Source organism: Eumetopias jubatus, unplaced genomic scaffold, assembly GCF_037043125.1.
Source record: "Eumetopias jubatus isolate StellerSeaLion01/CBP00866 unplaced genomic scaffold, mEumJub1_p1.0 scaffold_1, whole genome shotgun sequence".
NCBI lineage: Eukaryota > Metazoa > Chordata > Mammalia > Carnivora > Otariidae > Eumetopias > Eumetopias jubatus.
Window position 1 is genome coordinate 166,830,581 of NW_028274807.1, and position 27,257 is coordinate 166,857,837.

Sequence of the window (27,257 nt, forward strand, 5' to 3'; positions counted from 1 at the left end):
ACGGGTAGAAAAATAGCGTCTGCCTTTATTCGAGTCGTCTCCCCTGCTTCACGTGCCATCCCGCGTGCAGTCCCCAGGATACCCGGGAGCCCCGGGAGCTCCGGGAGCCTGAAGCAGCAGGTCCAGGGAGGGCTGCAGGACCCGGGACACTTGCTTCGCCCTCTCCCTGAGTCTCCCGGGACGGGGGGAGCCAGGCCTCTGCAGGGTCCCCAGGAAGTCGGGCAACTGGGAGGGCAGGGAGAAGACCGGTACGCTGCGGAAAAGGGCGGGTACGGCCTCCGAGTGGAGCAGTCCGTCGAAGTAGGCCCCCACATAGCGGCCGGGTGCCCGGCCCTGCAGGAAGTCGGGCAGCACGCAGCTCAGCGAGGCGGCAAAGGCGTCGTGCGGGCCCTGTGGGGCGGACGCTGCCGCCCCGTCCTGCAGCCACTCGTGGCACAGCGCCACGGCCCCGGGCGAGAAGAGAAGAACCACCACGCCGCCGTCCTGCAGGGTCTGGTGCCGCTGCGCGTGGAACCAGGCCAGGGGTCCCTGCGCACTCAGTTCACGACGGCTCCAGAGGTCCACGACCACCCGCAGCGGCAGCTGGCACAGCGCCGAGGCCAGGGCGCCCACCAAGCGCTCGAAGCCCGAGTCCTCCGCAGAGTAGAGGAGCAGAGCCGCGCGGCCCTTGGCGGCAGCTGCCAGAGAGAATAGAGGGGAAAGGAAGACGTGAGAAGGCCCGAGGCCCGGCCCCCTGGGGGCGGCCCCCCGCCCGGCACTTGCTCACACTCACCCCCCCGCGCGGAGGTCCTCCTTCAAGAGCCTCAGCCACCCTGTTAAGGGAGAGGGGCGGGGGCGGCCCATGAGCTTGGCCGCCAGGCCGCCACCTTCTCGAGGGGAACTCTCAGCCCTGGGAGGTCGGGAAGTGCTCACCTTTCACGTGGTCCTTTTTGAAAAGGAAGAGAAGGAAAAGCACAGAGGCCAAGAGTAGGCAGGCCAGCCACACCAGGGCCCAGCGCTGGTGAACGTCTAGGAGACCCGGGGGAGAGGACAGGCTAGTTAGATACCTCACACTTTCAACTCACTTCAGGAAGGAGAAAACTCATTTAAAAGATCTCTGGGGCTGCCATGTGGCGACTGAACTGGCTCAGAGGAATGGAAAGATTTTTCCCAAATCCACAGCATGTAGTGTCAGAGTCAGTATATGGACATAGATCCATCTATTTGGGTGACCTTGGATAAGTCACTTCACCTTTTGCCTCAGTTTTCACCCCTGTAAAACTGGGTTCACAATACTTCCTACGTCATAAGGTTGTGAGGACTACATATATTAATACACACAAAGCACTTAAGCTGGGCATAGTAAGCTCTCAAATGTCAGCTAATATTGTCTGGTAAGCCTGGGGTTGCTGGGCCTTTGACCTCACTCTCTTGATGACTCCAACAGCCTTCTAACTGGAGTCCCTAACCTCTTTTTTACCTCCAAGTCCTTCACTACATGGCAGCCTCGGAGATCTTTTTAAAATACAAATTTGATTATAGCCTTTCAGGAAACTCCCACTGCTCTTAACATAAAATCCAATTTCCTAGGGGGCACCTGGGTGGCTCAGTCCGTTAAGGGTCCAACTCTTGATTTTGGCTCAGGTCACGATCTCAGGGTTGTGAGATCATGAGTGTGGAGTCTGCTTAAGATTCTCTGCCCCTCCCCCCTCTTAAAAAAAAAATCCAATTCCTTACATCAGCTCCCAAAGCCCTAGATGGCCTTTGCATCCTTGTGATAGAGGTCTGCCTTCCAAGATCCTCCAACCTCCCTGGCTACCTTGGAGTTCCTCAAAAAAGCATCTCTCCCCCTTCACCTAGCTCAGCCTTCAGAACAGCCAGAACCTTTTCCTGGCCTCACCCCACCTAAATTAGTTCCCCAATATATGCATTTATGGATTTGGACACTTTATAGTGAATGCTTCAATAGCTCACATTTACTAAATGTAAGTGATTGTTTAGCTAATGTCTTTCTAGCCTTCTATGGCTGTGGTGGGGACAGGGATTGTGTCTTTTTGGTGATGCTTGAATCTCTGTAAGCTCTCTTCTTGGTTTTTGAATGAAGGAAGGAGTGTCCCTCTGATTGATCTGAGCCAGAGAAGGACAAGGCCATTGCATGTGCCCTGTAGGAATGTCTAGATTCCAGCCCTTGGTACAGAGGGGAAGGGCAGTTCTTGTAATACTCACACTTGTCCATGGGGCAGGCCCATAGTGCTCTCAGGTCATCTTCCCACAGCTGTAAGACACAAACAAAACCAAGGCCACAGCCCCAGAACACCCACCAAGTTCTGGCCAGCCTGATCTCCAAATTCCCAGCCTCAACTATACATACTTCACACACATACACACACACTGTAGGTCCCCGCAAGCTGCTCTGCCTTTGATCACGCTATGCCTACTCCATGCCATATCTGGCCCACGTGAAATTGCCCTTCCTTGAAGCTCTCCCTGGAACCCAGTGCTTAGCACAAATTTGGTTATCTGTTTACTGTTTTCTAGCCAGCAGTGAGCAACTTGGGAACAGGAACTGTGCTTCTTCAATTCTTGGCTTCCCCAGGGCTGGACACAAAATAGGCAGAAATAGATGGTGAGTGGGTACTAGAGGGATAGTGAGGAGGCCCCTGCCTAGGAATAATGAGAGTTTTGCTGGTACCTTCTGCTAGGCACAGGAAGAGATGGAAGAAGTTAAATACAGAGTTTTAGGCCTATTGGCCTTGGGCATTGGGGCAAGTCCCTCCTGCCACCTACTCACCTGCAGACACTGGCCTGACTGCAGGTCTTGTAGTAACTGTTCTCCAAGGTGAGCTGCCCTCTGCCAAGCCAAAGGGAGGCTGTCACCTAGGGGCACCACACTTAGGAGACCACCAAGCTGCAGCTGAGCAGAATAGTGGTGGTGGTGGGGGGCTGGAGACTTGTAAGAGGTCACTAAGAACAGGGTCTAGGTCTGAGTCACCCCCACATTCCCAGAGACCAGCACAGGGTCTGGCACAGAGGAGGGGAAATTTGAGGCCAGGCTTGAGATGGAACTGGAAAGGTACATGGAGGAGAGTCCCCTCGTCCTTACCGTGGAGGCCCTGCTGAGTAGTGGGGTGCAACCACTGGGCTCCAAGGCACAGAGCGATCTGTTGTCCTGGGGGCCTCGTGTCTCTACCAGTAGCATATCATCCTTGAGGGCCCCAAGGGAGTCTGGAGGGGTGAGAGCCCATTCTGAGTGAGACCCAACCATGCTGGAGGCTGCCACTTGCCCCCACCCCTTCCCATGCCTGACCTTAATCCCCATGAGGTGGCTCTTCTAGGGTTCACCTCTATTTCAATAGCCCTGCCCCAGCCTTCCCCAGGCTTCACTCACCAGCCCACAAACACTCCTGTAGCTGCAGCTTCTCCCAGCTGCTCACCTGCTTAGAAGGAGCCAAGGTTAGGGGCACAGGGAAAAGCAAGAGGCAAGGCCACAAAGAAGAGAAGGACAGTAAGGGAAGCCTCTCTGGCTGGGGGGAGGTGGGGATGAGGGGTTCTGCATCCTGGACCTAGTGTTAGGCAGATCAGGGTTCAAGGCTGGGTGATTAAGAGATACTTTGTTTTTCTCAGCCTCAGCCTTGCAAGGGCATCTGTGCTAACGAGCCTTATGACCCGACATTAGCTCTTCTCATGTCTGACAAAGCACTTCCTACATTCCCTTCTCGTCTAACCACCTTCACCAAGAGGCCTCATCTGATCACTCCACTTGGATACTGTATTATTCACTCAGTCTGAGTCTTTCTCCATTATTTTCTTTTTAAGATTTTATTTGACACACAGAGAGAGAGAGAGAGCACAAACAGGGGGAGTGGCAGGCAGAGGGAGAAGCAGGCTCCCTGCTGAGCAGGGAGCCCGATGTGGGACTCGATCCCAGGACCCTGGGATCATGACCTGAGCCGAAGGCAGACGCTCAACTGACTGAGCCACTCAGGCGCCCCTGTCTTTCTCCATTAGAACATAAGCTCTACAGGGTGGGAATATTTATTGGTTTTATTCACTACTGTGAAGTAGTTACTATCATCCCCATTAAACAGATGAGGAGACTGATGTTCAGAGCAGTGACTTGCTCAGAGTCCCACAGCACTGCTAAATAAATAGCACAACTCCCAGAGGTAGCCCATAACAACTTTGCTCCAGTGACCCAAGGATAAATTGGGTCCGGAAGACAGTGAATTCTGGGGGGGGTCCACTTGGGGTCCTGCCCCTAGCCCAGAGCTCTTGTGCCTCTTCTTACCTGGACACAGAGGTTGGGGTGGGCATTCAGCAATGGCAACTCAAGTGTCTTCTGTGGAAAAAAGGGTATTGGGTAAGGTCAGGAAATGTGCTCCCCTGAGCTCCCCTTCCTTTCCTGATCCCAGGAGCCTCCCACCGCCTCACTTACGTTTACAGTGACATTTGTTCGGGACAGTGGCGGGACCAGCGACTGGCAGGGGCCCCCACCTGGTGCCTGCCAACACAGAGTGGCCTCAGCAAGCAGCGAACAGGGTGCATTTAGTTGCCAGCCCCGGGGGGGCAGTAGCCTCAGCCGGGCTGCACGCCAGAGGTTCCCTTGTGCCCGGGGATCTGCAAGGAGAGGGCTGGGTCACTGGGCGGCCAGCATGTGTCCACCTACACCGTTCCTACCCTGGCCCCAGCCCTGGTCTTCTCACCCTCCCTAAAGGGGCAGAGGCTCGTCCTGACAGAGTCGGGCTCTAGAGGCCACACCTGGAAAAGAAACAGGGTTCTATTTAGTCCATTCAACCCAGCTGACCCTCCCAGAGTATGTGCCAGGCCCTCTGCTAGGCACTGGGGATGCATTCATTCGACTAATATTTCATCAACACTTGCCCAGTCTTTTTGCCCTTTGTAAAGCCCTAGAGTTGCACACATTTATTCTTCCAGCAAACCCTATACCAATATCTGGCAACACCTTCATTCAACAGACTTTTAATGAGTACCTACTCTGTGTCTTAGCACCATGGTAGGTAGTAGGGATGTTGATAATTAAATCCACAGTCATTTCATGTGAACCCACTATATGCCAGGTACTGTGCTAAGTGTTTATATATATATAGTAAACTATATATATATATATATAGTAAACTATACCCACTGTGTGGGGCTCGAACTCATGACCCTGAGATCAAGAGTCACATGCTCTATCAACTGAACCAGCCAGACACCCCATTTCTTTCAATAAACTTTTAAAGCACATCTATTCTGTGCTTAGCCCTGTGGTAAGCAGTAGAGATAATACATTAATTTATTCAGCAAACTTTTAATTAAGACCACCTACTATGTGGCAGGCATTGTGCTTGGCAGTAAGGATGTTTATATCAGAGCAAACATTTCATGAACATCTGTTATGTGTCCTATCACAGTGTTAGTAGGGTTTCATTCATTCATTCATTCATTCATTCCTTTAACAGGCTTAATTAGCACCCACTACATGCTAGACATTGTGCAAGTTTCTGGGGAGTTACTAAATTTGAATTAGGTATTATTTCCTTGCCTTCAAGGAAATTACAAAGTTAGTAAGGATAAAACATGTACAAATTAATAAATTGACCACTCATTTATTGAGCATCTGTTGTGTGCAAGAAGAAATGAGACAGGTGCCCAAATAAGAAAGGAAGTGATAAATGAACAAGAAAAGACAGAAGTGCAAGAAGATTGGAAGACAGGAGAGGCCAGACAGTTGAGGAAAAGCTTTGGGAAAGAGGTAACATTTGAGCTGGAAGGATTTGGTTGTATAGAAAAGATGTGAGGGCATTTCAGGCAGTGGAAATGACAGGCATTAATGTCAGAGATAAAATAGATGGGACCTGATTACCATTTAAATGTGCAATCAGAAGAGGAAAGACGGGTGCCTGGCTGGCTCAGTTGGTAGAACATGCGACTTTTGACCTCAAGGTTGTTAAGTTCAAGCCCCACACTGGGTGTAGAGATTACTTAAAAATAAAATCTTCAGGGCGCCTGGGTGGCTCAGTTGGTTAAGCGACTGCCTTCAGCTCAGGTCATGATCCTGGAGTCCCGGGATCGAGTCCCGCATCAGGCTCCCTGCTCAGCAGGGAGTCTGCTTCTCCCTCTGACCCTCTTCCCTCTTGTGCTCTCTATCTCTCATTCTCTCCCTCTCAAATAAATAAATAAAATCTAAAATAAATAAATAAATAAATAAAATCTTAAAAAAAATAAAATAAAATCTTAAAAAAAAAAAAGAAGAGGAAAGAGCCAACATATAGAAGCTTGGATACTTTCTTTTGTAACAGTCCTATGAGGCTGGTATTGTTATTTCCATTTTATAAATAAGAAACAGGCTCGGAGAGGTGAAGTGACTTGCACAAGATCACACAGCTAGCAAATGGCAAGAGTCAGGATGCAAACTGTCTGAGTTCACAGCACATGCTCTACTTTCCAGAAGAGGACAAAGAGGCAGTTGGAGGATTAGGGGAAGGCTTCAGGGAGGAGGTGGCATTTGAATGGGGCCATGAAGAATGAGTAGGAGTCCTGTGCCTAGAGGATCAGGAAGAGCATTCAGAGACTGCAACAGGCAGAAGACAGGACAGCAAAGGTCCGGAAAGGGCTAGTCACCTTAGGGAGAAACAGTTCCCACCGCAAAGAGGAATACGGAGGACGGCATGACAAGGAGGGTAACGGCCACCGCCCTCGCCAATCCCCTTCCCCCGGCACCTAGCTGGACTCTTCTCTTACCTGAATACAAAGGCAGGGAAACAGGTCTGTGTGGTTCAAAGTAATGTTCTGTGGCCCGGTCTGTGGGATAAGCGGAAGGTGAGAAGTTGGAGAGGAGGAGGAGGAGGAGGAAGGCCAGAAGCCAAAGTTGAGGGAACCAGGCAGGCAGCCGTGCCACCAAGGTTCCTTGCTTGGGGTGTGAGTCGCTATATCCTCCTCAAGGGTCCCCTCTGATAATGCGCTCGCATCCTTAGCACAGGCCTCAGCCTAGAGTGGGAATGGACTTGGGGAGGGGGAGGCCTCACCAGGTTGCTGTGCCACCAGGGTTTTGTGGGGCCCTGGACGTGGTTCCAGTACAGGGAGAGGCCAAAGTGCTGCTCCTCAGAGACGTCCAGCACCAGGTGCACATCATCGCCATCGGCAGACACACTGAGCCAGGGCAGGGCTGGGGGGAGGCAAAGAGAGGGAGACTTCCTTCACCTCTTCTGCATACCCACCCTTGGCCATACCCCTCTGACTGACCCTTTAGTTTCCTTCATATCCCTGAAACTGGAAGGCCCTGGAGGGCAGAGCCTGTGTCCTCATCTCTGACCAGACTTTGTCCCTAGCAGCCAGCCTGGTATCTCGACACAACTCTTCTCCTTCTGCAACCAGAAGGATCCTGTAACCACTGTAAGATATATCATCCTCCTCTGCTCAGAACCTTCTGATGACCCCCTGCCAAATTACTCCCAGAGTAAAAGCCAGAGTCCTTACAATGGCTTGCAAGACCCTACCCACTCTAACCTCATTTCCTAGCACTCTTGTCCTTAATTAATCTGCCGCAGACACACTGCCCTCTTTGCTCATACTTAAACACACCAGATATACTCCTGCTTCAGGCCCTTTGTACTGGCTCTTCCCTTTGCATATGGAATGCTTTTCCCTCAGATACCCACAGGGCTCCTCCCATACCTCCTTCAGGTGTTTGCTCACCAGAGTGAAGCCATCCCTGACTGCTGCAACTCCCAACTCCCTTATACTCCTTCCTTTCCCCAAATTGTCTCCATCACACTAATCACATCTTATTGCATAGTTCACACCTCCATGTGTTTATTGTGTCCTCCATCACCCCTATCCTGACTCTGACTCTCATCTAGAAGGTCCTCTCTGTAAGGCAAGGATTTTTGTTGGTTTTGTTTATTGACTTATCTCCAGTGCCTAGGATTATTTCTTGGGCAGAGTAACTACTCAATAAATATCTGTTGAATAAGTGAACCAGTGTCTACTGAATGAATGAAGACATGAAATGCATGATGTGTATCTGTGTCCTCAAAGTTCTGGTGCTGAGTCATCTCTAATGAATTACCAAAGAGGCAGGCCAAACTTAAGGAACCAAAAAGGAAATAAAATTGAAAAAATTTAAGAGTTTGGGGTGCCTGGGTGGCTCAGTTGGTTGGGCATCTGCCTTTGGCTGAGGTCATGATCCCAGGGTCCTGGGATCCAGTCCCACGTCAGGCTCCCTGTTCAGCAGGGAGCTTGCTTCTCCCTCTGCCTGCCACTCCCCCTACTTGTGCTCTCTCTCTCTCTGACAAATAAATAAAATCTTTTTTAAAAAAAAATTTAAGATTTCAAAAACAACACTGCTTATATCTTGATTATATCTTGATAGTTATGCAAGTGTATACATATGTAAAAATTAACTGGACTTTAAAATTAGTGCACTTTACACACTTTTCTATATGTGTATTATACCACAGTAAAAAAGAAAATACAACAGGAAAAATGAACAAAGTGAAAATAAAATTCAAATAGTGCCTGGGAAAAATCATCAGAGCCTTGACTTTCCTAGCCCTTATTTCATGGTTTAATATTATTTTTATTTTGATATATAGTGGATAGTGGGTTGTACCATAATCTTGACAACGCTTTGGGCTTCTAGATGTCCCTGGTACTAGTAAATAAATTTGTTATAAAGAGTGAGAGATTCAGCTTCATATTCCCAATGCCTGGCACAGAGTAGGAGCTACTACAGATGTGTGATGAATTAATGAGCTCTATGAGCATCTGGATTGTGGCAAAACCAGACCTGAAGCCACCTCCAAGGGTCCCTCACACTCCAGACCCTGCCCCTCCCTCCTCCCAGCCCTACTGGCCATAGCCCCTACCCCAGCAGCTCTGGATGCTGTCCCGGACTTCAAGCCCCTTGCAGTCTGGGGAGAGATCACAGAAAAGCCTCCAGTGGGGCTGGGGGCCAAAGAAAGAAGGGGGGCAATCCAACCCATAGGGAGCACTGGGAAGGGTTCCTTGTCCCTTAAATACCACCCCATCTATCTAGTGCCCAAAGCATCTTCCTCAGGCATTGGGAAGCAATATCACCTGGGGAGAAGAGACAGAGGGACAGACTCTGGGGAAGATGGGAGCTCGGACCCCTGCCTATGAGTGGATGGGACTAGGAAGGGGGTGAAAGCAGAATGGCAGTGGCCAGAGGAGAAAGAGACTTGGGGGCGGGCAGGACTTGGGGCCCCTGAGGCTCTGGGGCCACTTACCAGGCAACTGTTGTGTGAGGTTGAGTTCCTTCTGGTACCTGGGCTGAGTGTAGGACCAGAGTCGCACCTCAGCCCCCAGAGCAGCCTCGAAGCAGTCAAATACTACAGAGCCCTGTGAGGAGAGGAGTGGCGGAAGGCTGGTGGTACGGGGCTCAGAATAAAGGCCGAGGGCTCCACTCACCCCCTCCCCCAACCAATGACTCTGTGCTGTAAGGCCTGAAATTCTCCCATTAGTGTTTCCTCTAAAAGCCCCCAGCTCTAGGGCGCCTGGGTGGCTCAGTCGGTTAAGCGACTGCCTTCGGCTCAGGTCATGATCCTGGAGTCCCGGGATTGAGTCCCGCGTCGGGCTCCCTGCTCGGCGGGGAGTCTGCTTCTCCCTCTGACCCTCTTCCCTCTCGTGCTCTCTCTCTCGAATAAATAAATAAAAGCTTTAAAAAAAAAATCACTTTAAAAGCCCCCCGCTCTAAAGCACACACCCTCAGCAAGGGTGTCAGCTGGGCAGGGATGAGGGCCCTAGCTCTTTGAGTCCCTGTCCCCACCGTGTTGTCCCACATCACATGGCCAAAGTCAAGGTGATCAGATACCCCAGCACAAATGTGGGACAGCCCTTCCCACACCCAATGCCTCAGTGGTCCTCACAACTACCCCTTGAGGTGGGCCAGCAGACTCTCTCCCATTCTATAATTTTCCAGGCAAGAGGATATTGGCTGGGAGCTGGGGGCAGGGGTGGAAGTCAAAGGGTTTGAGTGGTTTGGCCCGAGTGGAGCTACATCTTCCAAACACATGTGGCCTCCTGAAGTAGGGAGAAGCCCCAACACCCCTCACCACGGTCAACACACAGGGCAGACATGGTATAGCAGAAAGTCCAGAGAAGTGGATTCAGCCCACGGCCTTCCCCTCTCCAACCTCAGTTTCTCTCTCTGGAAAATGAGGGTAATAATAATGCCTAGTTCATGTGTACTTCTGAGGATTACAAAGGAAAGGGAGAACGAAGTCTCGTGAGACCCTTCAGTGCTGGGCATTACATCAGCTGTTTTACACATACCAACTCATCTTTTTTTCACAACAGCCATATGAGACAGGACTATTCTTATTCCCGTTTTACAGACAGGAAAACAGAGGCGGAAAGGGCTTGCCCACAGCCCTGCCGGAGTCAGCACACAGACATAACACGCACACGAGAGCACTTCAGGACATCACACTTAGAAGACGGCTAGTGCTACAATTGTTATTTCGCATACCACAGACTGACCAGGCCGCGCGAGGGCAGCACGCACTTGCACCTCCAGCAGGACGCAGCGGGCAGTGGGGTAGGCCTGGAAGGAGAGCACCACTTGGGCCTGGAGAAAGGCTGTGAGCAACAGGGGGGGGGGGCACTGGTCAGGCCCCGGGGCCACAGGCAAGGCCCTGGCTAGGGGCAGTTGGGCCAGCCGGGTTCTCCTCACCGTTCCTAGGCTCCTCAAGCTCTGGATCAGCTGCTATTCCAAGCTTGTCCTCATCTTTAGGCTCTTCCCAGTGCCCTAGAAGGACCCGAGAACAAGGCCCAGGTCAGGCCCCGGCTCTGGGCCGGCTTTGGGCTTGGCTTCCTTCCTGAAAGCCCAGTGCTGAGAAGCAGGGGCCAGGCCTGGGGCCTTGGGGTGGGGGTGGGGGGAGACAGGGAGACCAGGCTGACCTGGGGGTCCTTTGGCCGGTGTTCTCCAGGAGAGAATTGAGGATGCACAGGACTGCCTGACAGACTCCCCAGTCCTTGTGCCCATCCCAGACATGCTGACGTGTGCACATACAGTTAGGGGATGACCTGCTCACCATGCACAGCCAAGTGGATGGCCACACGCACGCAGAGGTCACAGTCAGTCTCCTGGTGGCACCTCAGCACCAGCTCTGTCTGCAGGCGTGTGGGCACCAGCACAGGGCCCGGGGCAGACACAATGCTCCCAGGCAGGCAGAGCACGTCACCATCTGTGCATGAAGGGTGGGGTGGGAGCTGAAGCTAGAGGTTAGTTGCACCTGACACCCCCAGAGGGCCAAGGAGCTTTGGGCTCTTTCCTGGGCTGAGGGTGGGTGGTGAGGGCAGAGAACTGGAACATCTCCCCTCCCTCTGCCAACCCGGGCAGTTCTTTCCTTTCCAAAAGTACGGCTACTCACCCCAGAGGTGGCAGGAAAGGCCCTGCGAAGGAGGTAAAGACAAGTCAGAGCTTATGCCATCGAATCTAGCCATTTTTTCCCTGCCTCGTATCCCTGCCCACCCTTCTGGGGCTCTCCATTCAAGCCCCTCCCAGGAGAGGACAAATCCAGCTCTTGCCCCCTCCCCATTCTTCTCGTATCCCATCAGCACCAGACAGACCAGCCAGGGCAGTTCTGGTGGTAGTGACAGTGACAGGAGCCAAGCTAGGGCCTCCAATAGGCGGCAGACTGAACCCTGAGCTTTCCCCAACCCTCCCAGTACCCCAGACTTACTGGAGAGCAGCGGGCAGTGTCCTGAGGCCCCATAAGCTTCTCCAAAGAGAGGACCATGGGGCTTCGGCCCAGTGCCAAGGACAACAGGAACAAAGGCACAGGCATCTTCCAGGTACCGGGAGACACCAAGGCCCAAGGCCCTGTCCTGCCCCCCCCAAAGGGGGGGGCAGACACCGTACCTCTGCTCCCACTCAGCCCCAAGCCTGTGGGCATGAGGGGCCGGAATCCCTCTTCAGTCTGGGGTCCCAGTGCTGGCTTGAGCACTCCCTCTCCTGGGAGTCCTGAATCCTGTCCCAGTCCAGCCGGAGTGCTTTCGGTTTGGCTCCCGGCAGGCAGCTGGCTGTTCCCGCCCCGCCCTGTCCCTCCCACCAACACCGGGCCTGGGAGCCAGCAGCCTTGGACTGGGGTGGTGGCCTCCTCTCCTTTCCCTCTCCTCCTCCTCCTTCTCCGCTGACACCTGGCTGGGAGGGGCACCTGAAGAGGGTGGCGGCATCACAGCTGAGTAAGGGAGCTCTTACTCACCCCTAGGGAGTCGCTAAGGAAGAGGGCCTGGGCCATGCTGGGGCATTTCCACTGCCCCCATGAATCCGGGATTTGGTGCCCATTAGGTCCCCTCATACAGGGCACCCCCGGTCCCTTCACACATCTGCCCTGGGACTCAGTGACCCTTTGTGGGACAGGCGCTCTAAAGGCAGGGACAAAGGGCATCAGGAAGTGGGCTTTTCACCACTTCCTGGCCTCTGCTCAAGTGTGGTAGGGAGGGAAGGAACTCAGGACTCAGAGCCAGGCAGACGGGGGTCCCATTTGTGCTGTTGCCATGTGCTGGCTGCATGACAAATGGACCTTTCTGAACCTGTTACAGTGAGGATCAAGATTTCCAGGTCCTCCTTTGCCTTTTCAGAGGCTTTGCTTGTGAGAATGTGAAGGATGTGGTTGTGGGAGTGGACATGGAAGATCCGAGCCCACAAACAGGCATAACCCCCAGGCAGGGCTGTGCTGACCCCTCCTCCAACTCAGCACCCAAGGCACACTAGAGAAGCACACTGTCGCTTAACTTATCCATTATGTTCACCTTTATTCATTTTTCTTGATCTTGGTTTCTACTGTCCCACCTCCGCCCTGGACACCTAGGGCCAAAACCTCTTTACCTGGGTCAGGCTCCCTCCCTCCATCCATCCCCTGGGCAGGGCTCCAGTCCGAGAAAGCAGCATCCCTGCCGCCTCCCCCCCGCCCCACCAAACGGGTTTTCTCCCCTCCCCCCTCCCCCCACTGGCCTTACCCCTCACTCAGAATTGCCATCGCTCCTGCCTCCCCTAACCTCTGTCCCACACCTCCCTAGCCTGGACTGGAGCATGTGCAGACTACTCTTCCTGGAATTTTGAAGAAAAGAAGTGGGAAGATTCCCCCACCCCAAACAGGACTGCGAGCAGCGGAGCCCTCAGTAAACAGCGACTCTCCCTGCTGGTTCTGAAAGGGTAAACATGAGGAAGAAGCCAGACGTAGGGAAGGGGCTGGGACAGCGAGGGAAGTGCTCTGCTCCCAGGCTAGCAGACAGAGCATAAGGATTTTGGGCCAGTAGTCCTGAGGAGGCACCCCAAGGATTCTAGGGTAGCAGGCTCATTCAGGGGGTCCAGCCAGTACCCCTACGCCTGTCTCTGCTCAGCCTCGGTTGGCAAAATTTGGCGGCCTCGCGTTCCAGCCGGTGGCACAGCTCCACGCGACCCCGCAGGCAAGGCCGATCCCCGAGGCGGCCTCGGCCGGTAGCTTCGGCCGAGGGCCGTGCGTCTAGCGCCCGGAGCAGGCGTGGCAGGTCGCGCAGCAGGCGGTAGCGGGGCAGGGCGCGCAGTGGCGGGGGAATGTCGCCCTTGGCACAGAGGCGACTGAAGTAAGCGAGCAGCAGCAGGGGGCGCGGGGCGGCGCGGAGCCAGGCGCGCAGGGGCGCCGAGTGGGGATCCCGGCCGCGGGCTGGACTGGGGCCGGCACTGCTCCACAGAAGCAGCACGGTGCCCCGCTCCTGCGCCACGCGCGCCCGCGCCGCCCACAGCCACGGCAGCGGGCCCACGCGCGCCACGCGCGTCCCCTCCCACAGGTCCACGATCACGTCGCGCCCGCCGCCCAGCGCTGCCCGCAGTAGTTCAGCCAGCGCTCCCACCAGGCGCCGTTGCGCCTCGGAGTCCGCCACATGCAGGAGCAACACCGGCCGCGCTCGGCCAGGGCCTGGGGGCGGGAGTAGCAGATGAACAGGGTGGGGGTCTAAGGGAGAGCCCAGCACTTCCTCTCCTCTACTCCACCTCCATTCTACCTCTCCTCCCCGCCTTGGGGCTAACTCATCCGATGCCCCACCTGGTTCCTTATCTGCACTGGGGGGGTGAGTACCCAAGGCAACTTTAGCCTATAGGGTGTCTTTGGGCTAATTAGATAAAAGTGTCCGGAAGGGGCCAAGTCTAGGGCGCCAGGTTTGGCAGGTGCAGCGCCGGCTGGATTTCCGCCTCACTGGTCTCTTCCCAGAGACCACGAACAGTGAACCATCTGCACAGAGGGACCTTTGCTCTGCCTTAACCATTCCTGACCACTAGGGGGCCTGAGGCTCACCACCTTGGAGAGCAGAGAGCCTGCTGCAGCAGCAGCGGCATGGCTCTTCCGCAAGGGAGCCTAGGCAGGGGAAGGGTGAGGGGCAACTAGCTTAGGCCCTGTGCAGATCTGAATCCTCGAGTTACCCAGAGTGAGCTTACCTGACAGCGGGCGCCGGCGGGTGAAGACCAGAACAATGCCCAACAGGGTGGCGAGGGCCAGCAGTGCCAGGATCAAGAGCCCCAAGTGTCTATGAGAGACTGAGTCAAGCAGGGTGAGGCCAAGCCAGGCTCCTCAGTGCCCAACCTCCTTTTTACCCCACCCCTCCTCTCCCAAGAACTCACCATCTGGACACAAGAGGTGCTTCCAGGAAAACTGAACATCTGACCTCCACACCTGAGGGCACAGAGCCCCCCAACTGTGAGCCAGGGTAGCCCCTCCTCCCAGGGGAAGTTGAGTGGGGACAGAGAAGGGGAGTCCCCCTAGATAGGGAATTTCTCCAGCACAGGGTTTGTGTTTGGTCCAGCTCTGGCTGGGCACACAACAGGTCAAGAGTGGCAACCCAAAAAATAAACTTAAAGTTGGCCAGGGCATCCCTGAGGACCGGGAGGGCCCAGGCCCTGAATGAAGTAATCAGATGCCACTGAGCTCAAGCACGTTGTCACCATGCCTGAATGTGGACACAGAGTACCAGGTTTTCTGATTTTTCCAGGAGAAGCCAGAAATCAGCTTTTTAAAATATGACCTCTCCAATATTTAAATGGTAGCAACTCATTCCAATTTCAAACACCATGCTGGCCAAACCAAACATTTTTGCAGACTGGACTTGCCCCATCTGCCACCTGTAGAGTAGATGCTAGGGGGGTGTGTACAGAGTGAGGGCAGGATTCCTTACCAGGACACAGCTCCCTGGCTTCAGGAAGGGAATGATGAGATCTAGTGTCACTGGGCTTGAGCCCTGAGTCTGTGGGAACAAAGAGCAGAATGACTGTCCCCATAGAGTCAAATCTGGCTCTGTCTAGTCTGAGTCTTTGCTCATACTCTTCTTCCTTTCTACCCTCCCCTCCTCACCCAAATCTTACCCAGGCTTAAGGCCAAGTGCCACTGCTGACAAGAAACAAGTCTTCCGGGGCGCCTGGGTGGCTCAGAGGGTTAAGCGTCTGTCTTCAGCTCAGGTCATGATCCCAGGGTCCTAGGATCAAGTCCCGCATCGGGCTCCTTGCCCAGAGGGGAACCTGTTTCTCCCTCTGCCTGCTTCTATCTCTGCCTTTATTTATTTGAGAAAGAGAGTGAAAGAGCACAAGCAGGGGGAGCGGCAGGCAGAAAGAGAGGGAGAAGCAGGCTTCCCCACCGAGCAGGAAGCCCGACATGGGGCCCGATCCCAGGACCCAGGGATTATGACCTGAGGTGGGGCTCGATCCCAGGACCCAGGGATCATGAACCCAGGGATCATGATGACCTGAGCCAAAGGCAGACGCTTAACGACTGAGCCACACAGGCGCCCCCAAAATCTTAAAAAAAAAGAAGTCTTCCCCCTGCTTCATTCTCAAGCATCCCACTGATCATTCCCAGATCAGGTAATCAGCACAAACACGCTCTGGGTGTCTACTTTGCATCAAGCCCCGAATAAGAACACACAGATGTTGTCTCTGTCCTCCAGCAGCACATAAACCAAGGAGCCTAACTATATAACCTGCCTTCCTTCTCTGTCCAGCATATCTGAAGGGATGGCTTGTCCACTGGAAAGAACCTAAGATGTGAAGTCAGACCACAGTTAAAAAAGTCAGGCTTAACTATTGCCTTTGTGGTTCCTAGTTGTGTGATCTTTGTATGGAGATAGGTTCCCTCCCTCCCTGACCCTCAGATTCTTCATTTGTATATGAGGACTAATAATCTTTATTTTACTGGGTTATTGAGAGCATCACATGAGAATATGCATGTTAACACCCTCTATCATACACAGTGCAGGGTGTATTCCTTCAGTAGTAGTAGTTATGATTACACTGTGGACTCCTTAAGGGCAGAGACTGTGTTATATACTTTTCTTGTATCTCCCAGGGCCTAATACAGGTTGGGCACAGAGTAGGGATTCAATAAATGCATGCTAAATTGGACAGAATTGATTGCCATCTATATATGGGCAGGATATGGCTCCACCCTATGTTCTGGGTGTTGGTTAGGGAGTTGACCAGGATCTCCATCCAGCAGATGCTGACGCAGTGACTCTCAAATCACGGCTGAACTCAATGAAGGTGGTCTTCTCCCAGCTCACAGAAACAACTGAGTCCATGGATTTAGCTCTCAATTTTAGATTATCCCATGGGACTTTGTCTTAAATCTTAAGCATGGCTTGGTGTTAAATCTTAAACATTCTTAAACATTTGCTACCACCTATCTGCTTGGGAGCCCTCAGAGAATGCAAGACAAATAAGCAAGCTACAAGTGAGCGTTTAAGAAAGAATTGGAAAGAGCTAGTCATGCTTAGTCAGATTGGCGCTGTGGTTTGACGGATATATTTGATTGTGGTTTTTCTATCAGATACACAGAAGAAAGTCTGCTAGTCAAAATGTTCTTAGTTCACATAATAAAGTTAAATCTGCCAGTAGTTCACAGTATTCTGCAAAGAGCACCTCAGCTTCCAGGGGCTCTGCCTCCCAAGATAGTTAGGGAAAGTCTGCCAATTGCCTTGTGGAGACAAACAGGAACACAGGGGTAGAGGACAGCTGGGTTCAAGAGAAGGCATTGGTACAAAATGTGGCGAAAGACTGAGTGGGTCAGAGGACAGCTGGATGTGGGACGGCCAGTCTCTTGCCTCTGTTTATCTCCTGTAAGTTCAGAAACTAAAAGGATTAGAAACTGCTCCATGGAAGCCCTCACTGACTGGCAGAGGAATGAGCTGAACAAAGATTGAGCAAGTAAATAAATAACCAGATGATATAAGTTAGATATTTGCTGGCCTCCACTTGCTGTGCTCTGAGCAACAAGACGGGGTGGGGGGGGGAGCCCTGGCTAGGCCATACCTGGCTGATGCTGTACACGGGGCGCACCAAGCTGTCCTGCCCCAAGCTTTGGTGGCTCCAGGCAGCACTGAAGGTGGCGTGAATCCTTGAGGAGAAGTGAAGGACCAGCTGCTGGGCCTGGGTATCCATGCTAACATTCCAGGATGGGGCTGCCAGGGTGGGAAAGGGCATCATGGGAGACATTCTGTTTGCAGGAGGTGATAAGAGCTGGGCTGTAGTTGCCAGAGAAATCAGAACAGGGCTCCAGTCTGGCTTGGTCACAGTTGGGTAAGGGTTCAACGGTGGAAGGGGGTCCCAGCCAGGGTCACTTAACGGCTCACCAGTCCGGTGGGGGCATTCAACATGGCTGCTATTTCCAAATGAGAACTGAGAAATCCAAGAATGGCAAGTCAGCAAGCTCCAGGCACCATCCATACCCCTCCCCATTCACTGTCACCCACACTTGTACCTTGAAGCAGAGCTGGGGGTGCAGGTCTACGCTCTCCAAGACATACCACTGTGGTAGGAGAAGGGGGTTAGTCAGGGAGCAGGGCCCTGAGCCCCAGCCCTGCCCACTCAAGTCCTGGGGTGGCCTGTCTCACCCCCTCTGACTCTTGAGCCGTGGCATTGGGGAGGTCTTCGCAGATGGTGTGCCAGCCCTGCCTCTGGCAGAGGGAGGCCTCCAGCTTCAGCGGGCAGCGGAGCGTCAGGGCCATGACCATCTGACTGTGCTGGCTGTAGTCAGTAAAGTGCACTGACTTCCAGAAGTCCGAGCCATCTGGGTGGGCAGCAGGCAGGGGCAGAGAGTGAGGCCCGGGGAGGCCTGGGCCCTGCTTTGGCCTCAGCCTCACTTTGCATCCCCATCCCCGGGGGCACCAGGGGATGACTTTGTGAAGGTGCCCAGCACAGTTGCTGACGTGTCTAGGTATCCAATAAATGAGCATGCCTTCTTCAAGACCTTTTATGACTTTTCTACTTCATTGTCTCACCTCCTTCCTGTGCCTCCATTCTGGCCAGCTCTCTGCTGCTCCCCAAAGTCAAAATCTGCAGATCTTTGCTCAGGTTCCTCTCAGAACCAGGGATGTTCCCCTTGCTACTCTCCTTTTGAAATAACTGCCCCTTTTCTGAGCCCACCTCACGTGTCACCTCCTGTAAGAGACCTCTGATCAGACCGCCTTCATGGGCTTCTCCCTTTCCTGAGTTCATGGCCTACAGCCCAGTCCTCAATTCTAACAGTGCCCTGGACTTTAGGCTGCTTTGCACTATTCATTTGTGGTGTTTCAGGGCCCTGTCTCTTTAACTTGGGGATGACAACATGCGCACAGCATTTTAGACATCACCAGCCACTTTCACATCCAATATCAAATGCAAGTCTCACCAACAGTTGGAAAATAAAGCAGGGCAAGTATCACTACTTCACTGATGAAGAAACTGAGGTTCAGAGAAGAATAAGTGGGATGTGACCCCAGGACTTTGGGGCCATCCTCTTAGGACACTACCTCCTGGGTCTCATATTCCTGAACCTCTCACAGCAGCTAGTGCAATGTTCAATACTCTGATTGGTAGATACGGTAGCCCTTTCCCCCCACCAACTCCAGGGAAAGTGCCTGCATGCCTTCTGGGGGCTTCCTCCACAACACAGGTGTGCAATGTGTGTGAGTGTGTGTGTAAGAGACTGAGAGAGGCTGTGAATGCACATGTGCAGCACTTACAGGCTTCAGGCCAGTTCCGGAAGGGACATTTTTTGCGCCTCACGGTGTCCTCTTGTAGGTAGGATGCCTGGGGGGACAGGGGAACAGTCAGGGAGGGTCATAGGAAATTCTTCTCCTCTATCACTCAGACCTGAAACTCCTGGCTTGACCTCACTCTGATGCAAGCTGCCCGAGCCAGCGGGGCATGGAGGAGGGGAAGTGGTGCAGGGTGTGGGCAAGGGTTGGTGGGGCATGACCAGAGTCTAGGAGCAAAATCAGTAAATGGGAGGCTGAGTCCTCTTCTCCCTGGACGGGAGAACCTATCCTCCCCAGAAAGAGGGGAGGTCCACATTCCTCCACTTTTAGCTTCCTTGGCTTCCCACGGAATGCCCTGTACAGACCCCTCCCTCTGGGCCGCCTAAACACCCGGGGGTTGTCCACCCCTGCAGCTGCTCCCTGCCCCACGTGTCCTTCTGTACCTTCCCTTTTATCTCCTCCTGGTCGACAAAGTCCCCTGCATTTTCTATCTAGTCCAAAAAAATCTTAATGCTAGGCATCTCAGCTTCGTAAGGAGCAGGAGACTGCCATTGAGGGCTCATGGAGACGAGACTTTTGGAGCCATATGGGACATGACAGTGGCCACACATGCCCTCCCCGTTCCCCGCCCCCCACCCCATGACTCCTCAGAACACACAGTGAAGGCAACTGTGTATTCTGTCTCTGTGGGCTGAGGCCAGTCTGAACCTAGGAAAGCTGGGTTTGGGTAGGACTGAGGTTGGAATCACCCCCCCAAAATATCTCATGTTCAGCAGGACACTTCCATCTCTGACCCAGTGTGTGGCTCACAGTCAAGCTGGTAGCCATCTTCCCAAGCATCAACTCAACACCCAGTCTTTTTAAGACCTGACTTACTGGAGATACACTTGACCAACTGTGCCTCTGGGAGACCTAGAAGTGGAGCCATGGACAACCCAGACCTTTCCCTCTGCTCACCTCTATGCATAGACAGGGCAGAAGGAATTCATAAGGCAGTTCTACGGCATGGCCCCCAGACACAGTTTTCTGTTGACGGAGCAGCAAAAGGAGAGAAGATATGCCTGAGAAAGAGCTTAGGCACCCCGGACAAGGGCAGTAGGAAGCTGGGACCTTGGCCAACACACCCTGTTTTTCCTCTTATCTGAGAAATTTCCTTTTGGGGTGGGGGGGCATGTCCCTGCTCTGTAGTCTATTTGCTCTAGGTATCTCAATATATGGAGTGGGGAGAAGGAGAGAGTAGGGAAAGGATTATACATTTATGGAGCCCCTACTGTATGCCAGATAGGGTGCTAGGTGCTAGAAGCATTAACTCAACTAACTGAACGCTAGCATCACAGTGATCTTCATTTAGAAATGAAGAGAGCTGAGGGCCTGTGAGGTACAGCCTCAGTCCCTGCAAATGGTACCAACCACATACCAGGGCATCTAGAGCAACTGGAGGTTGAAGAGGGGTATGAGGCCTGGGCTGAGTGAATGGGGAACATCTCATTCTCTGAGGGGCAACAGCAAAAGGAGGGAGATGGAAGGGTACCAAGACAGATGTGACCGCTTCTTGGGGGAACTGAAAAGCCTTCTTAAGGCAACCGGAATCTCGCTGAGGGTCTTCTCACTGGGGATATATGCTGTATTCATTTCTCTGCTAGGCACTCATGGTTGCTCCAAGTCTCTCTTTGCCCTTTTCCTTCCTTTCCTCCTAGGTGACAAGGACCCCTGCATTTTCTGTCTAATCCAAAGAAGGCTTAATGCTAGGCACTTCGGACTTATAGGGAGGTCTTAGACAATGACTGTCCCTCTCTGGGCCTTAGTCTCCCCATGTATACAATGGGGAGGTACTTTTTGCTCCAGAACTGTGTGATCTGGCTTTTTAAAGGGAGACAACACTCCATACCTGGGAGTCGAAGGGACTGCTCAGCTCCTCACATTCTAGTACCCACTGGTGACAAAGACGCACGCTGACCTCAGGTCCCGGAGGAATGGTCACTTGAATAGCCCGTGCCTCAGGCAGCAAATCAAAGGAGAACTCAGGCCCTGGGGAGAAGGGAGACCTGGTAGCCTTGTCTCTTGGCCTAGGCATAGGCACCAATACTTGGCTGCACCCATCTCTGGCCACACCCTATGCCTACCTTCATGCCTTTGTGAGCTGGGTCTGGGGAGACCTTCCAATGCCTTTGGATCTGAAGGTTGGGTCCTTTTAGAGCGCAACCCCTTGTGAGAGATGTCTGGGGAGGAGACAGTGATGTGATGACCCTTTTCAGACAGGCAACAGCTACTCAGCAGCTTCCTCTGTAGGCAGAGAACATGGTTGGCCTTAGGCCAGGAATCAGGCTTTTATTCCTGCTTCTGGAACCTGAGGCACCACAAGCAAGTCACTCAATCTTTAGGCCTTGGTTTCCCTAACTGTGTAATGGACAGAATAGTCTACTTCATTGCCATGCTTTCTATCTTTCACGTGGCTAGAGAACAAAACAAGAGGCTGGGAATGAAAGGGCTGTGGGGTGGAGGGCAGGGCTGGAACTGGCAGGGGGAGTACCTGAGCAGATGTTGGCATCTTGTGTCTCCTACAGAACTGGAACTTATAGGACTTTTTGTATTTCTGCACAAGGAGGTGGAACCAGCCCTCCGGGAGGCCTGTGCAGAAAAGGACATATTTACTATCCAGCCCTTCACTGCCCCTCTACCTGGAAATGTGGCCTGATGTTAGATAGTAAGTCATTTCAGATCATGGAGGTTAATAGTATCAAGTTCTTTAGTCCTGAAAGTTATGACACAGCCAAAAAAAGATTAATTCCTTAAGTAGAGAAAAAACTATATATATGCAAAAGTGTCCATTGTAGCATTATTTACAACAGTGAAAAATTAGAAACTGCGAATTCTTAAGCAGTGTTTGGACATTTAGCATATGCCAGGCATTGAGCTAGGCAATGAAAACATAGAGTTGAATAAGAAAGATCGGGACGCCTGAGTGGCTCAGTGTTAAGGCGTCTGCCTTCGGCTCAGGTCATGATCCCAAGGTCCTGGGATCGAGCCCCGCATCGGGCTCCTTGCTCAGTGGGACGCCTGCTTCTCCCTCTCCCACTCCCCCTGCTTGTGTTCCCTCTTTCGCTGTGTCTCCCTCTGTCAAATAAATAAATAAAATCTTAAAAAAAAAAAAAGATCTTACTTTGCAAATAGAATGTAATAATAGTAAACTCATAGAAATAAAACAATTTAATCTCAAGCATCCATACCAGTGGAAAGGAGAAATACCTTCACAAAATGATACTGAACCCATGAATATAATTCGTGGTATGCTACTTTAGGGTGACGTGTCTCTGTTGAGGTTGACAATAGGAGAGACATCTGTTCTAGTATGATAAATCCCACTTTCCTCAGCCTGGGCCTCCCCCCCAAAAAAACCCCTAATTCACATTTCCACTGAGAATAGCCAAAAGGGCTGTTTTTCATACCTGAAGGATCTGACACCAGACGCAGGCACAGATAGGGGCAGAGCCAGAGCTGAGCACACCAAGGCTTTAGGGACACAGGAAAGGCCAACTGCGTATGGCAAGGAATATGGGCAGACCTTCCTGGGAAAGATGAAAAGTAAATCAAATGGTAAGGTCCAAGGAGGTCCCTCCTGCCTCCGACAAGGTGGACTTGAAGCTGAGATGTGTGGCTTTGCGCAAGTTACGGACTTCTCTAAGCCTCAGCTTCCTCATTTATAAAGTAGGACTGTTGTCAAGATCAAGTGAGATAAGGTGTGGGAAAATGATTTGTAAACCAGAATGTACCATTAGATATGAAAGGTTGTCGTAGCACTGACAGGAATGAGGAACCAGTTAAGGGCGAGTGCCTAGAGGTTATCCTGTTTCTCCTTTAATCCTCCCCACAGCTCAGGGGAGGTGCAGTCATTTCTACGCCCCTGCTCTACCCCTCGGAAACGGGGAGCCAGAGGGGCTAAGTGCACTGCCTTCAGCTACATGTGGAGTATGTGGTGGAAATGCAATGCAAATCCAGGCTTGTACTGATTCTAAACCCTGTGTTTTTTCCTTGATATGCTACTTCCCAAGCTGGGAGCCAAAAATGTGAATGGAAAGTTCGCTAGGGATCTGGAACAAAGGGACACAGAAGAGAAGCAGGGCAGGGAATAAGACTCACCAGTGAGAGTGTCTTCCTGAAGGCACAGGGCCCAGTAGGGGCAAGAAAGGAGAGAAGAATTATTAGTAGGGATTCCTATGGGGGGGGGTTCTCCCTGGGGTCTTTGCCTCAAATCACCTAATTCCAAGGCCCATAACCTAATAACCCATCCACTCTGGCCCTTGTCTTCCCAGCTCGACCCTGCCCAGGCCTTCAGCAGACCAGAACCTTGGCTACCCCTTCAAGACCAGATAGAGGACACACTGAGGCTGCTACCAGGGCACAGGGACTTGGGAGACATGAGAGGACAGGCAGAAGCGCGGGGAGCTTTACCAGCCGGTGGCAGGGAGATGTCCCTACTGGGCAGCGGCAGCATTACCTTACCATGTGGGAGGCCAGCAGACAGTGGGTGCTCCAGCGGGGCAGGTAGGGGCAGCCAATTCCGGCGGAGGCAGAGAGGCCAATGAGGAGCAGGAGGAGAAGCAGGAGCGGAGCTGCCAAGCTGGGGCTCCCCATGGGCTTCCGTGGGGTCAGAGCACCCAGAACATGGCTGCACAGCCTGAAGGGGGGCAGCGGGCCCTTGCTGTGCAGCCGCGGGAGGGCAGTGAGCAGGAGTCTTCGTCTCTGCCTGCCTGCCCCTGCCCCGCCCTGCCCCAAAGCTCCTCCTCGATCCTAGATCCTAACCAGCCAGCCAGGCCACATTCCTTCTCCTCCTAGCGGAGGGACAGAAGGACAGTTGCCCCCCAGAAGGCCCTACTGCTCCCACCTGGAGGGCAAGGGGCTCCTGCTCTGGCAGAGAAATAACAGGAAAGAGGCCAGCACGGGGTTAGGGGGATGGAGGGCTGTCCCCGCATCTTAACCCCTCCTACTCCTGCAGCACCCTGCAGATCTGACCCGCCCACTAATGCTCTTGGACTTGGAGCTTCCTTGGAGATTTGCTTCATCCCCTCGCTTGGAGAACGAAGGAACTCTTAGGCACTATTCTACAATGGAGTCTGCAGACAGGTGACTGAGGCACCATTTAGAGTGGAGCAGGGCAACAAGAAGTCACCGTAGGACGCACGTACACCTCACATGCCCCCATATGCATCCTACCCCCCACCTGGCTGACCCTCAAGACTGCAGCCCAGCTTTCCGTCTCCACCCAGCTCCTCTGGGCAAAGGGCCCCATGCCAAAGGGGCCTCCAGCTTCAAGGATCCCCTCATCAGTACCGGCTGCTCAGGAAGCCCCAGAGCACATAGCTGAGCCGTGGAGCTGAGGGAGCAGGCCCCACGCACTGACCTGGTTTCCTGTGGTTTCTGATGCTGACGAGGCTCCAGGCTTTGTGGGGACCCTCCCCATCATCCCACAGCTTCCTCCTGCTCATGGAGCATTTGAGCTGCTTCAGTCCTTACCTTGGTGACACACACAGAAAGCAAGTTTGGGGCACACGTACGGGGTTAAGTCATCTTGATATTGTTACTGTCACTCTGCACCTTTCAGTAGCCTGACCTGAGCCTCCCTGAAGCTGATTCTAGATCGTGAGTCTTCAGGTCCACTGTCTGAAGACCCATCATACTCATCCTAGAAACATCCTCTGGCTTTTGAGTTCCTTAAAAGATAAGGACCCTTTCCTATTCTTTACGTTCTCCAAAGCCTAGCAGTGGATGTCAAGAAATAGGGGGTTTTGTAGTGGAATAACTGTAAATAATGGTACGTTTCATTTAAGCAGCAGTTTATCTGCTTCACATTTTACAAGCACTTTCATGTTTGATCCACCTAATCATGAGACAGGTAAGTGAGAATTTTTCTTTTCATTTAGTAAAGAGAGGAATAAGGAAGCAGAAAGAACAGTGATTTTGTCAAGGTCTCTAGCCCAGAGAGCTCCAGTTCTGCCACCTCTCATAGTTCATTTCTCTTTCTACAAGCCTATGGTTTCTTTTCCCACCGCCTCACCTCATTCTGCTCCTGGGAACCCAAAAGGCTTTGCCTGGCACAGTTCAGTGTTTTGGCCTTGGAGCCCATCACTTTGAAAACAGATCAGTAAGATACAAAGGAAGAAAAGGGTGGTCTGGCCATACTAAGAATGGTTAGGGAGTCTTCTCCTCAATTTTTACCTAACCCACAGTGGTTTAGATCTACATAAATAATGCATTTTTCAATGCTGAGGGCATGAAGTGAGAAACTTGGTTCCATTCTAGAATACTTCTTTTTTTTTTTTTAAAGATTTCATCCATTTATTTGAGAGAGAGAGAGAGGAGAGAGAGAGAGCACAAGCAGGGATGGAGGGGCAGAGGGAGAGGGAGATGCAGGCTCCCCACTGAGCAGGGAGCCAGACATGGGACTCAATCCCAGGACCCTGGGATCATGACCCAAGCCGAAGGCAGACACTTAACCAACTGAGCCACCCAGGCATCCCTAGAGTAATTCTCTTTCTTGACCTCTTGTATTTTCTGATCTGTCACAGTGAAAATATTGCCTTAATTGCTCCTGACCCTGGCTAAGGTATGGTAGGAGAAGCAGAAAAGAAATAAAAGGACCCACATTCACACATACAAAAGAAAAAAAGAATAGAAAGGGAAAAAAATGAGAGCATAGAAAAGGAAAAGGAATTAAGGTGAGGAAGAAAGGGGGAAAGAAAAGAGAAAAGAAGGTTTGTGCTTTATTTATTGTCTTGCTGGTTTGCCTATTGATTATTGACAGGAGCCTAAAAAAAGATTTAGGGTGATTAATTCCCCAGGCGAATTCAGGCACATCTGGGAAAGAGTAGGGAATCAGTTCAAGATTTGCTAAACTCTTACTATCAGACTGGAGGCCATATGCTTTGCCCACTTATCTCATTTTATTAGTACTACAACCCTTGAGGTCAGTCTTTTTAAACCATTCTACAGACTGGAAAACACTAGGAAGATTAAGGAACTTGTCCAAACACAAAAATGGAGATCTGGGACTCAGCACCGTGTCTTTCTGGCTCTTTCTGCCAGAACATACTGCTTGGGGAGATCTGTGAGAAGTCAGAGGGTTTGTGGGCCCTAGAATCCACAGAATTACTAGATTTAGCAGTGCAATGTAGTTGGCAGGGTTAACAGTGTGAAGGAAGAATTTGGAATAGTTGAAAAGAACAAAGGGAAAGTAGGTCTTATGATAGTGAGTTAATGGTTCAGACTCCCAGACTAGTAGGGACTGTTTGGCAAGAGTCAACAAGGGAGGAGTATCTGTGGCTGAATTCAAGGTAGCCAAATGTAGTAAAAGCCAACTGCAGCACAGAGGCCCTGTCTTTTTGGAAGATGGCCGAAGCCTATCTTACTTGTGGTTTGTGTCTGAACGAGCTAACTCAGACTTCATGCTCTAATAACCTTTACTTGGGGACCAAGCCAGGAGCTCAGGAAGTCTTGGCAGGCCCCTGCACATGCTCAGAGAGAGAGCACACTGTGGGGGCCTTGGACAGCTGTTTTTCTTGAGTCTTACCCTTACATGGACTCTTGTCAGACCATGCAGCAGCATCTCCAGGCTCTTTCTGTAACAGCTGATTCTTAAAGTCTCTTGGGGCAACTGGGCCTGTTAGGGCACCTTTGGCAGGAAGGGCCAACACATAGACCAATGTAAACCAAGAGTGGACGAAGTGTTCTTTCCTTACTTCTGCTCTTCCAGTAGGGATCAACCTCCAGAATTCCAAGGCAAGAGATTATGCTTAAGAGGAGATAGGGACTCCCAGTCTGAAAGGGGAAAGTTAAAAATTCTCATCAAGGGAAGGCATTTTGGTATTTACTAAGCACCTGCTATGTACTCACTATTCATATACATTATTTAATCCTTACAATCTCAGTAGCTACTATGATCCCCGTGTGTCAGATCAAAATCAGAGACTCAAGTATCTCGCTTAAGGCAAAAGGCAGAATTCCAACCTAAGTCAGTCTAATATCAGAAGCTATATTCATTCCACTATGCCACACTGCCTTTCTCATGGACTAGATGCTCTCTAAGAGTCCCTCCAATGCCTATAGTCTAGGTCTGCAAACATGAGGGAATAACCATTCCTCACATTTATATAGTGTTACATAGTTCACAAAGCACCTTCATAATACTTCACCTTATTTGATCTTCAAAACAATCCTGTGAAATAGGCAGTGTTGATTTTAGCCATATGATTAGGTGTGCTGGTACTCGAACCCATCTT

At 51.9% G+C, this 27,257-nt stretch overlaps 2 protein-coding genes across 15 annotated transcripts; both read right to left on the reverse strand.

Annotated features, from left to right (window-relative positions):
• Positions 1-5: 5 nt before the first annotated feature.
• IL17RC (interleukin 17 receptor C) lies at positions 6-11,494 on the reverse strand. Of its 6 annotated transcripts, none has more exons than XM_088027324.1 (18): positions 11,376-11,494; positions 11,037-11,189; positions 10,676-10,750; positions 10,472-10,581; positions 9,231-9,342; positions 8,850-8,894; positions 7,008-7,147; positions 6,724-6,783; positions 4,683-4,737; positions 4,415-4,596; positions 4,268-4,318; positions 3,368-3,413; positions 3,083-3,204; positions 2,771-2,830; positions 2,206-2,254; positions 913-1,008; positions 773-812; positions 456-677 (listed from the first exon to the last, which is right to left on the reverse strand). In XM_088027324.1, the coding sequence occupies exons 1-18, from the start codon at positions 11,446-11,448 to the stop codon at positions 542-544; spliced, it is 1,605 nt and encodes a 534-aa protein (XP_087883450.1). In that variant the 5' UTR covers positions 11,449-11,494; the 3' UTR covers positions 456-541. The 6 variants fall into 6 exon arrangements, with proteins under 6 accessions (XP_027957408.2, XP_027957406.2, XP_027957409.2 ...); XM_088027322.1 differs by having other exon boundaries at positions 3,368-3,416; XM_028101607.2 differs by lacking the exon at positions 773-812 and having other exon boundaries at positions 6-677.
• A 1,468-nt stretch (positions 11,495-12,962) lies between these two features.
• On the reverse strand, positions 12,963-27,257 carry IL17RE (interleukin 17 receptor E). 9 transcript variants are annotated; one of them, XM_088027344.1, is made up of 18 exons: positions 27,171-27,257; positions 26,549-26,796; positions 24,383-24,495; positions 23,485-23,683; positions 22,431-22,550; positions 21,515-21,612; positions 21,108-21,267; positions 20,873-21,012; positions 19,942-20,010; positions 18,970-19,036; positions 17,860-18,035; positions 17,727-17,774; positions 17,599-17,644; positions 17,279-17,427; positions 15,154-15,222; positions 14,603-14,654; positions 14,420-14,518; positions 12,963-13,904 (listed from the first exon to the last, which is right to left on the reverse strand). In XM_088027344.1, the coding sequence occupies exons 3-18, from the start codon at positions 24,443-24,445 to the stop codon at positions 13,309-13,311; spliced, it is 2,151 nt and encodes a 716-aa protein (XP_087883470.1). In that variant the 5' UTR covers positions 24,446-24,495; positions 26,549-26,796; positions 27,171-27,257; the 3' UTR covers positions 12,963-13,308. The 9 variants fall into 9 exon arrangements, with proteins under 9 accessions (XP_087883470.1, XP_087883467.1, XP_027957403.2 ...); XM_088027341.1 differs by having other exon boundaries at positions 17,279-17,490; XM_028101602.2 differs by lacking the exon at positions 23,485-23,683 and adding an exon at positions 23,122-23,137 and having other exon boundaries at positions 17,279-17,644; positions 21,108-21,291.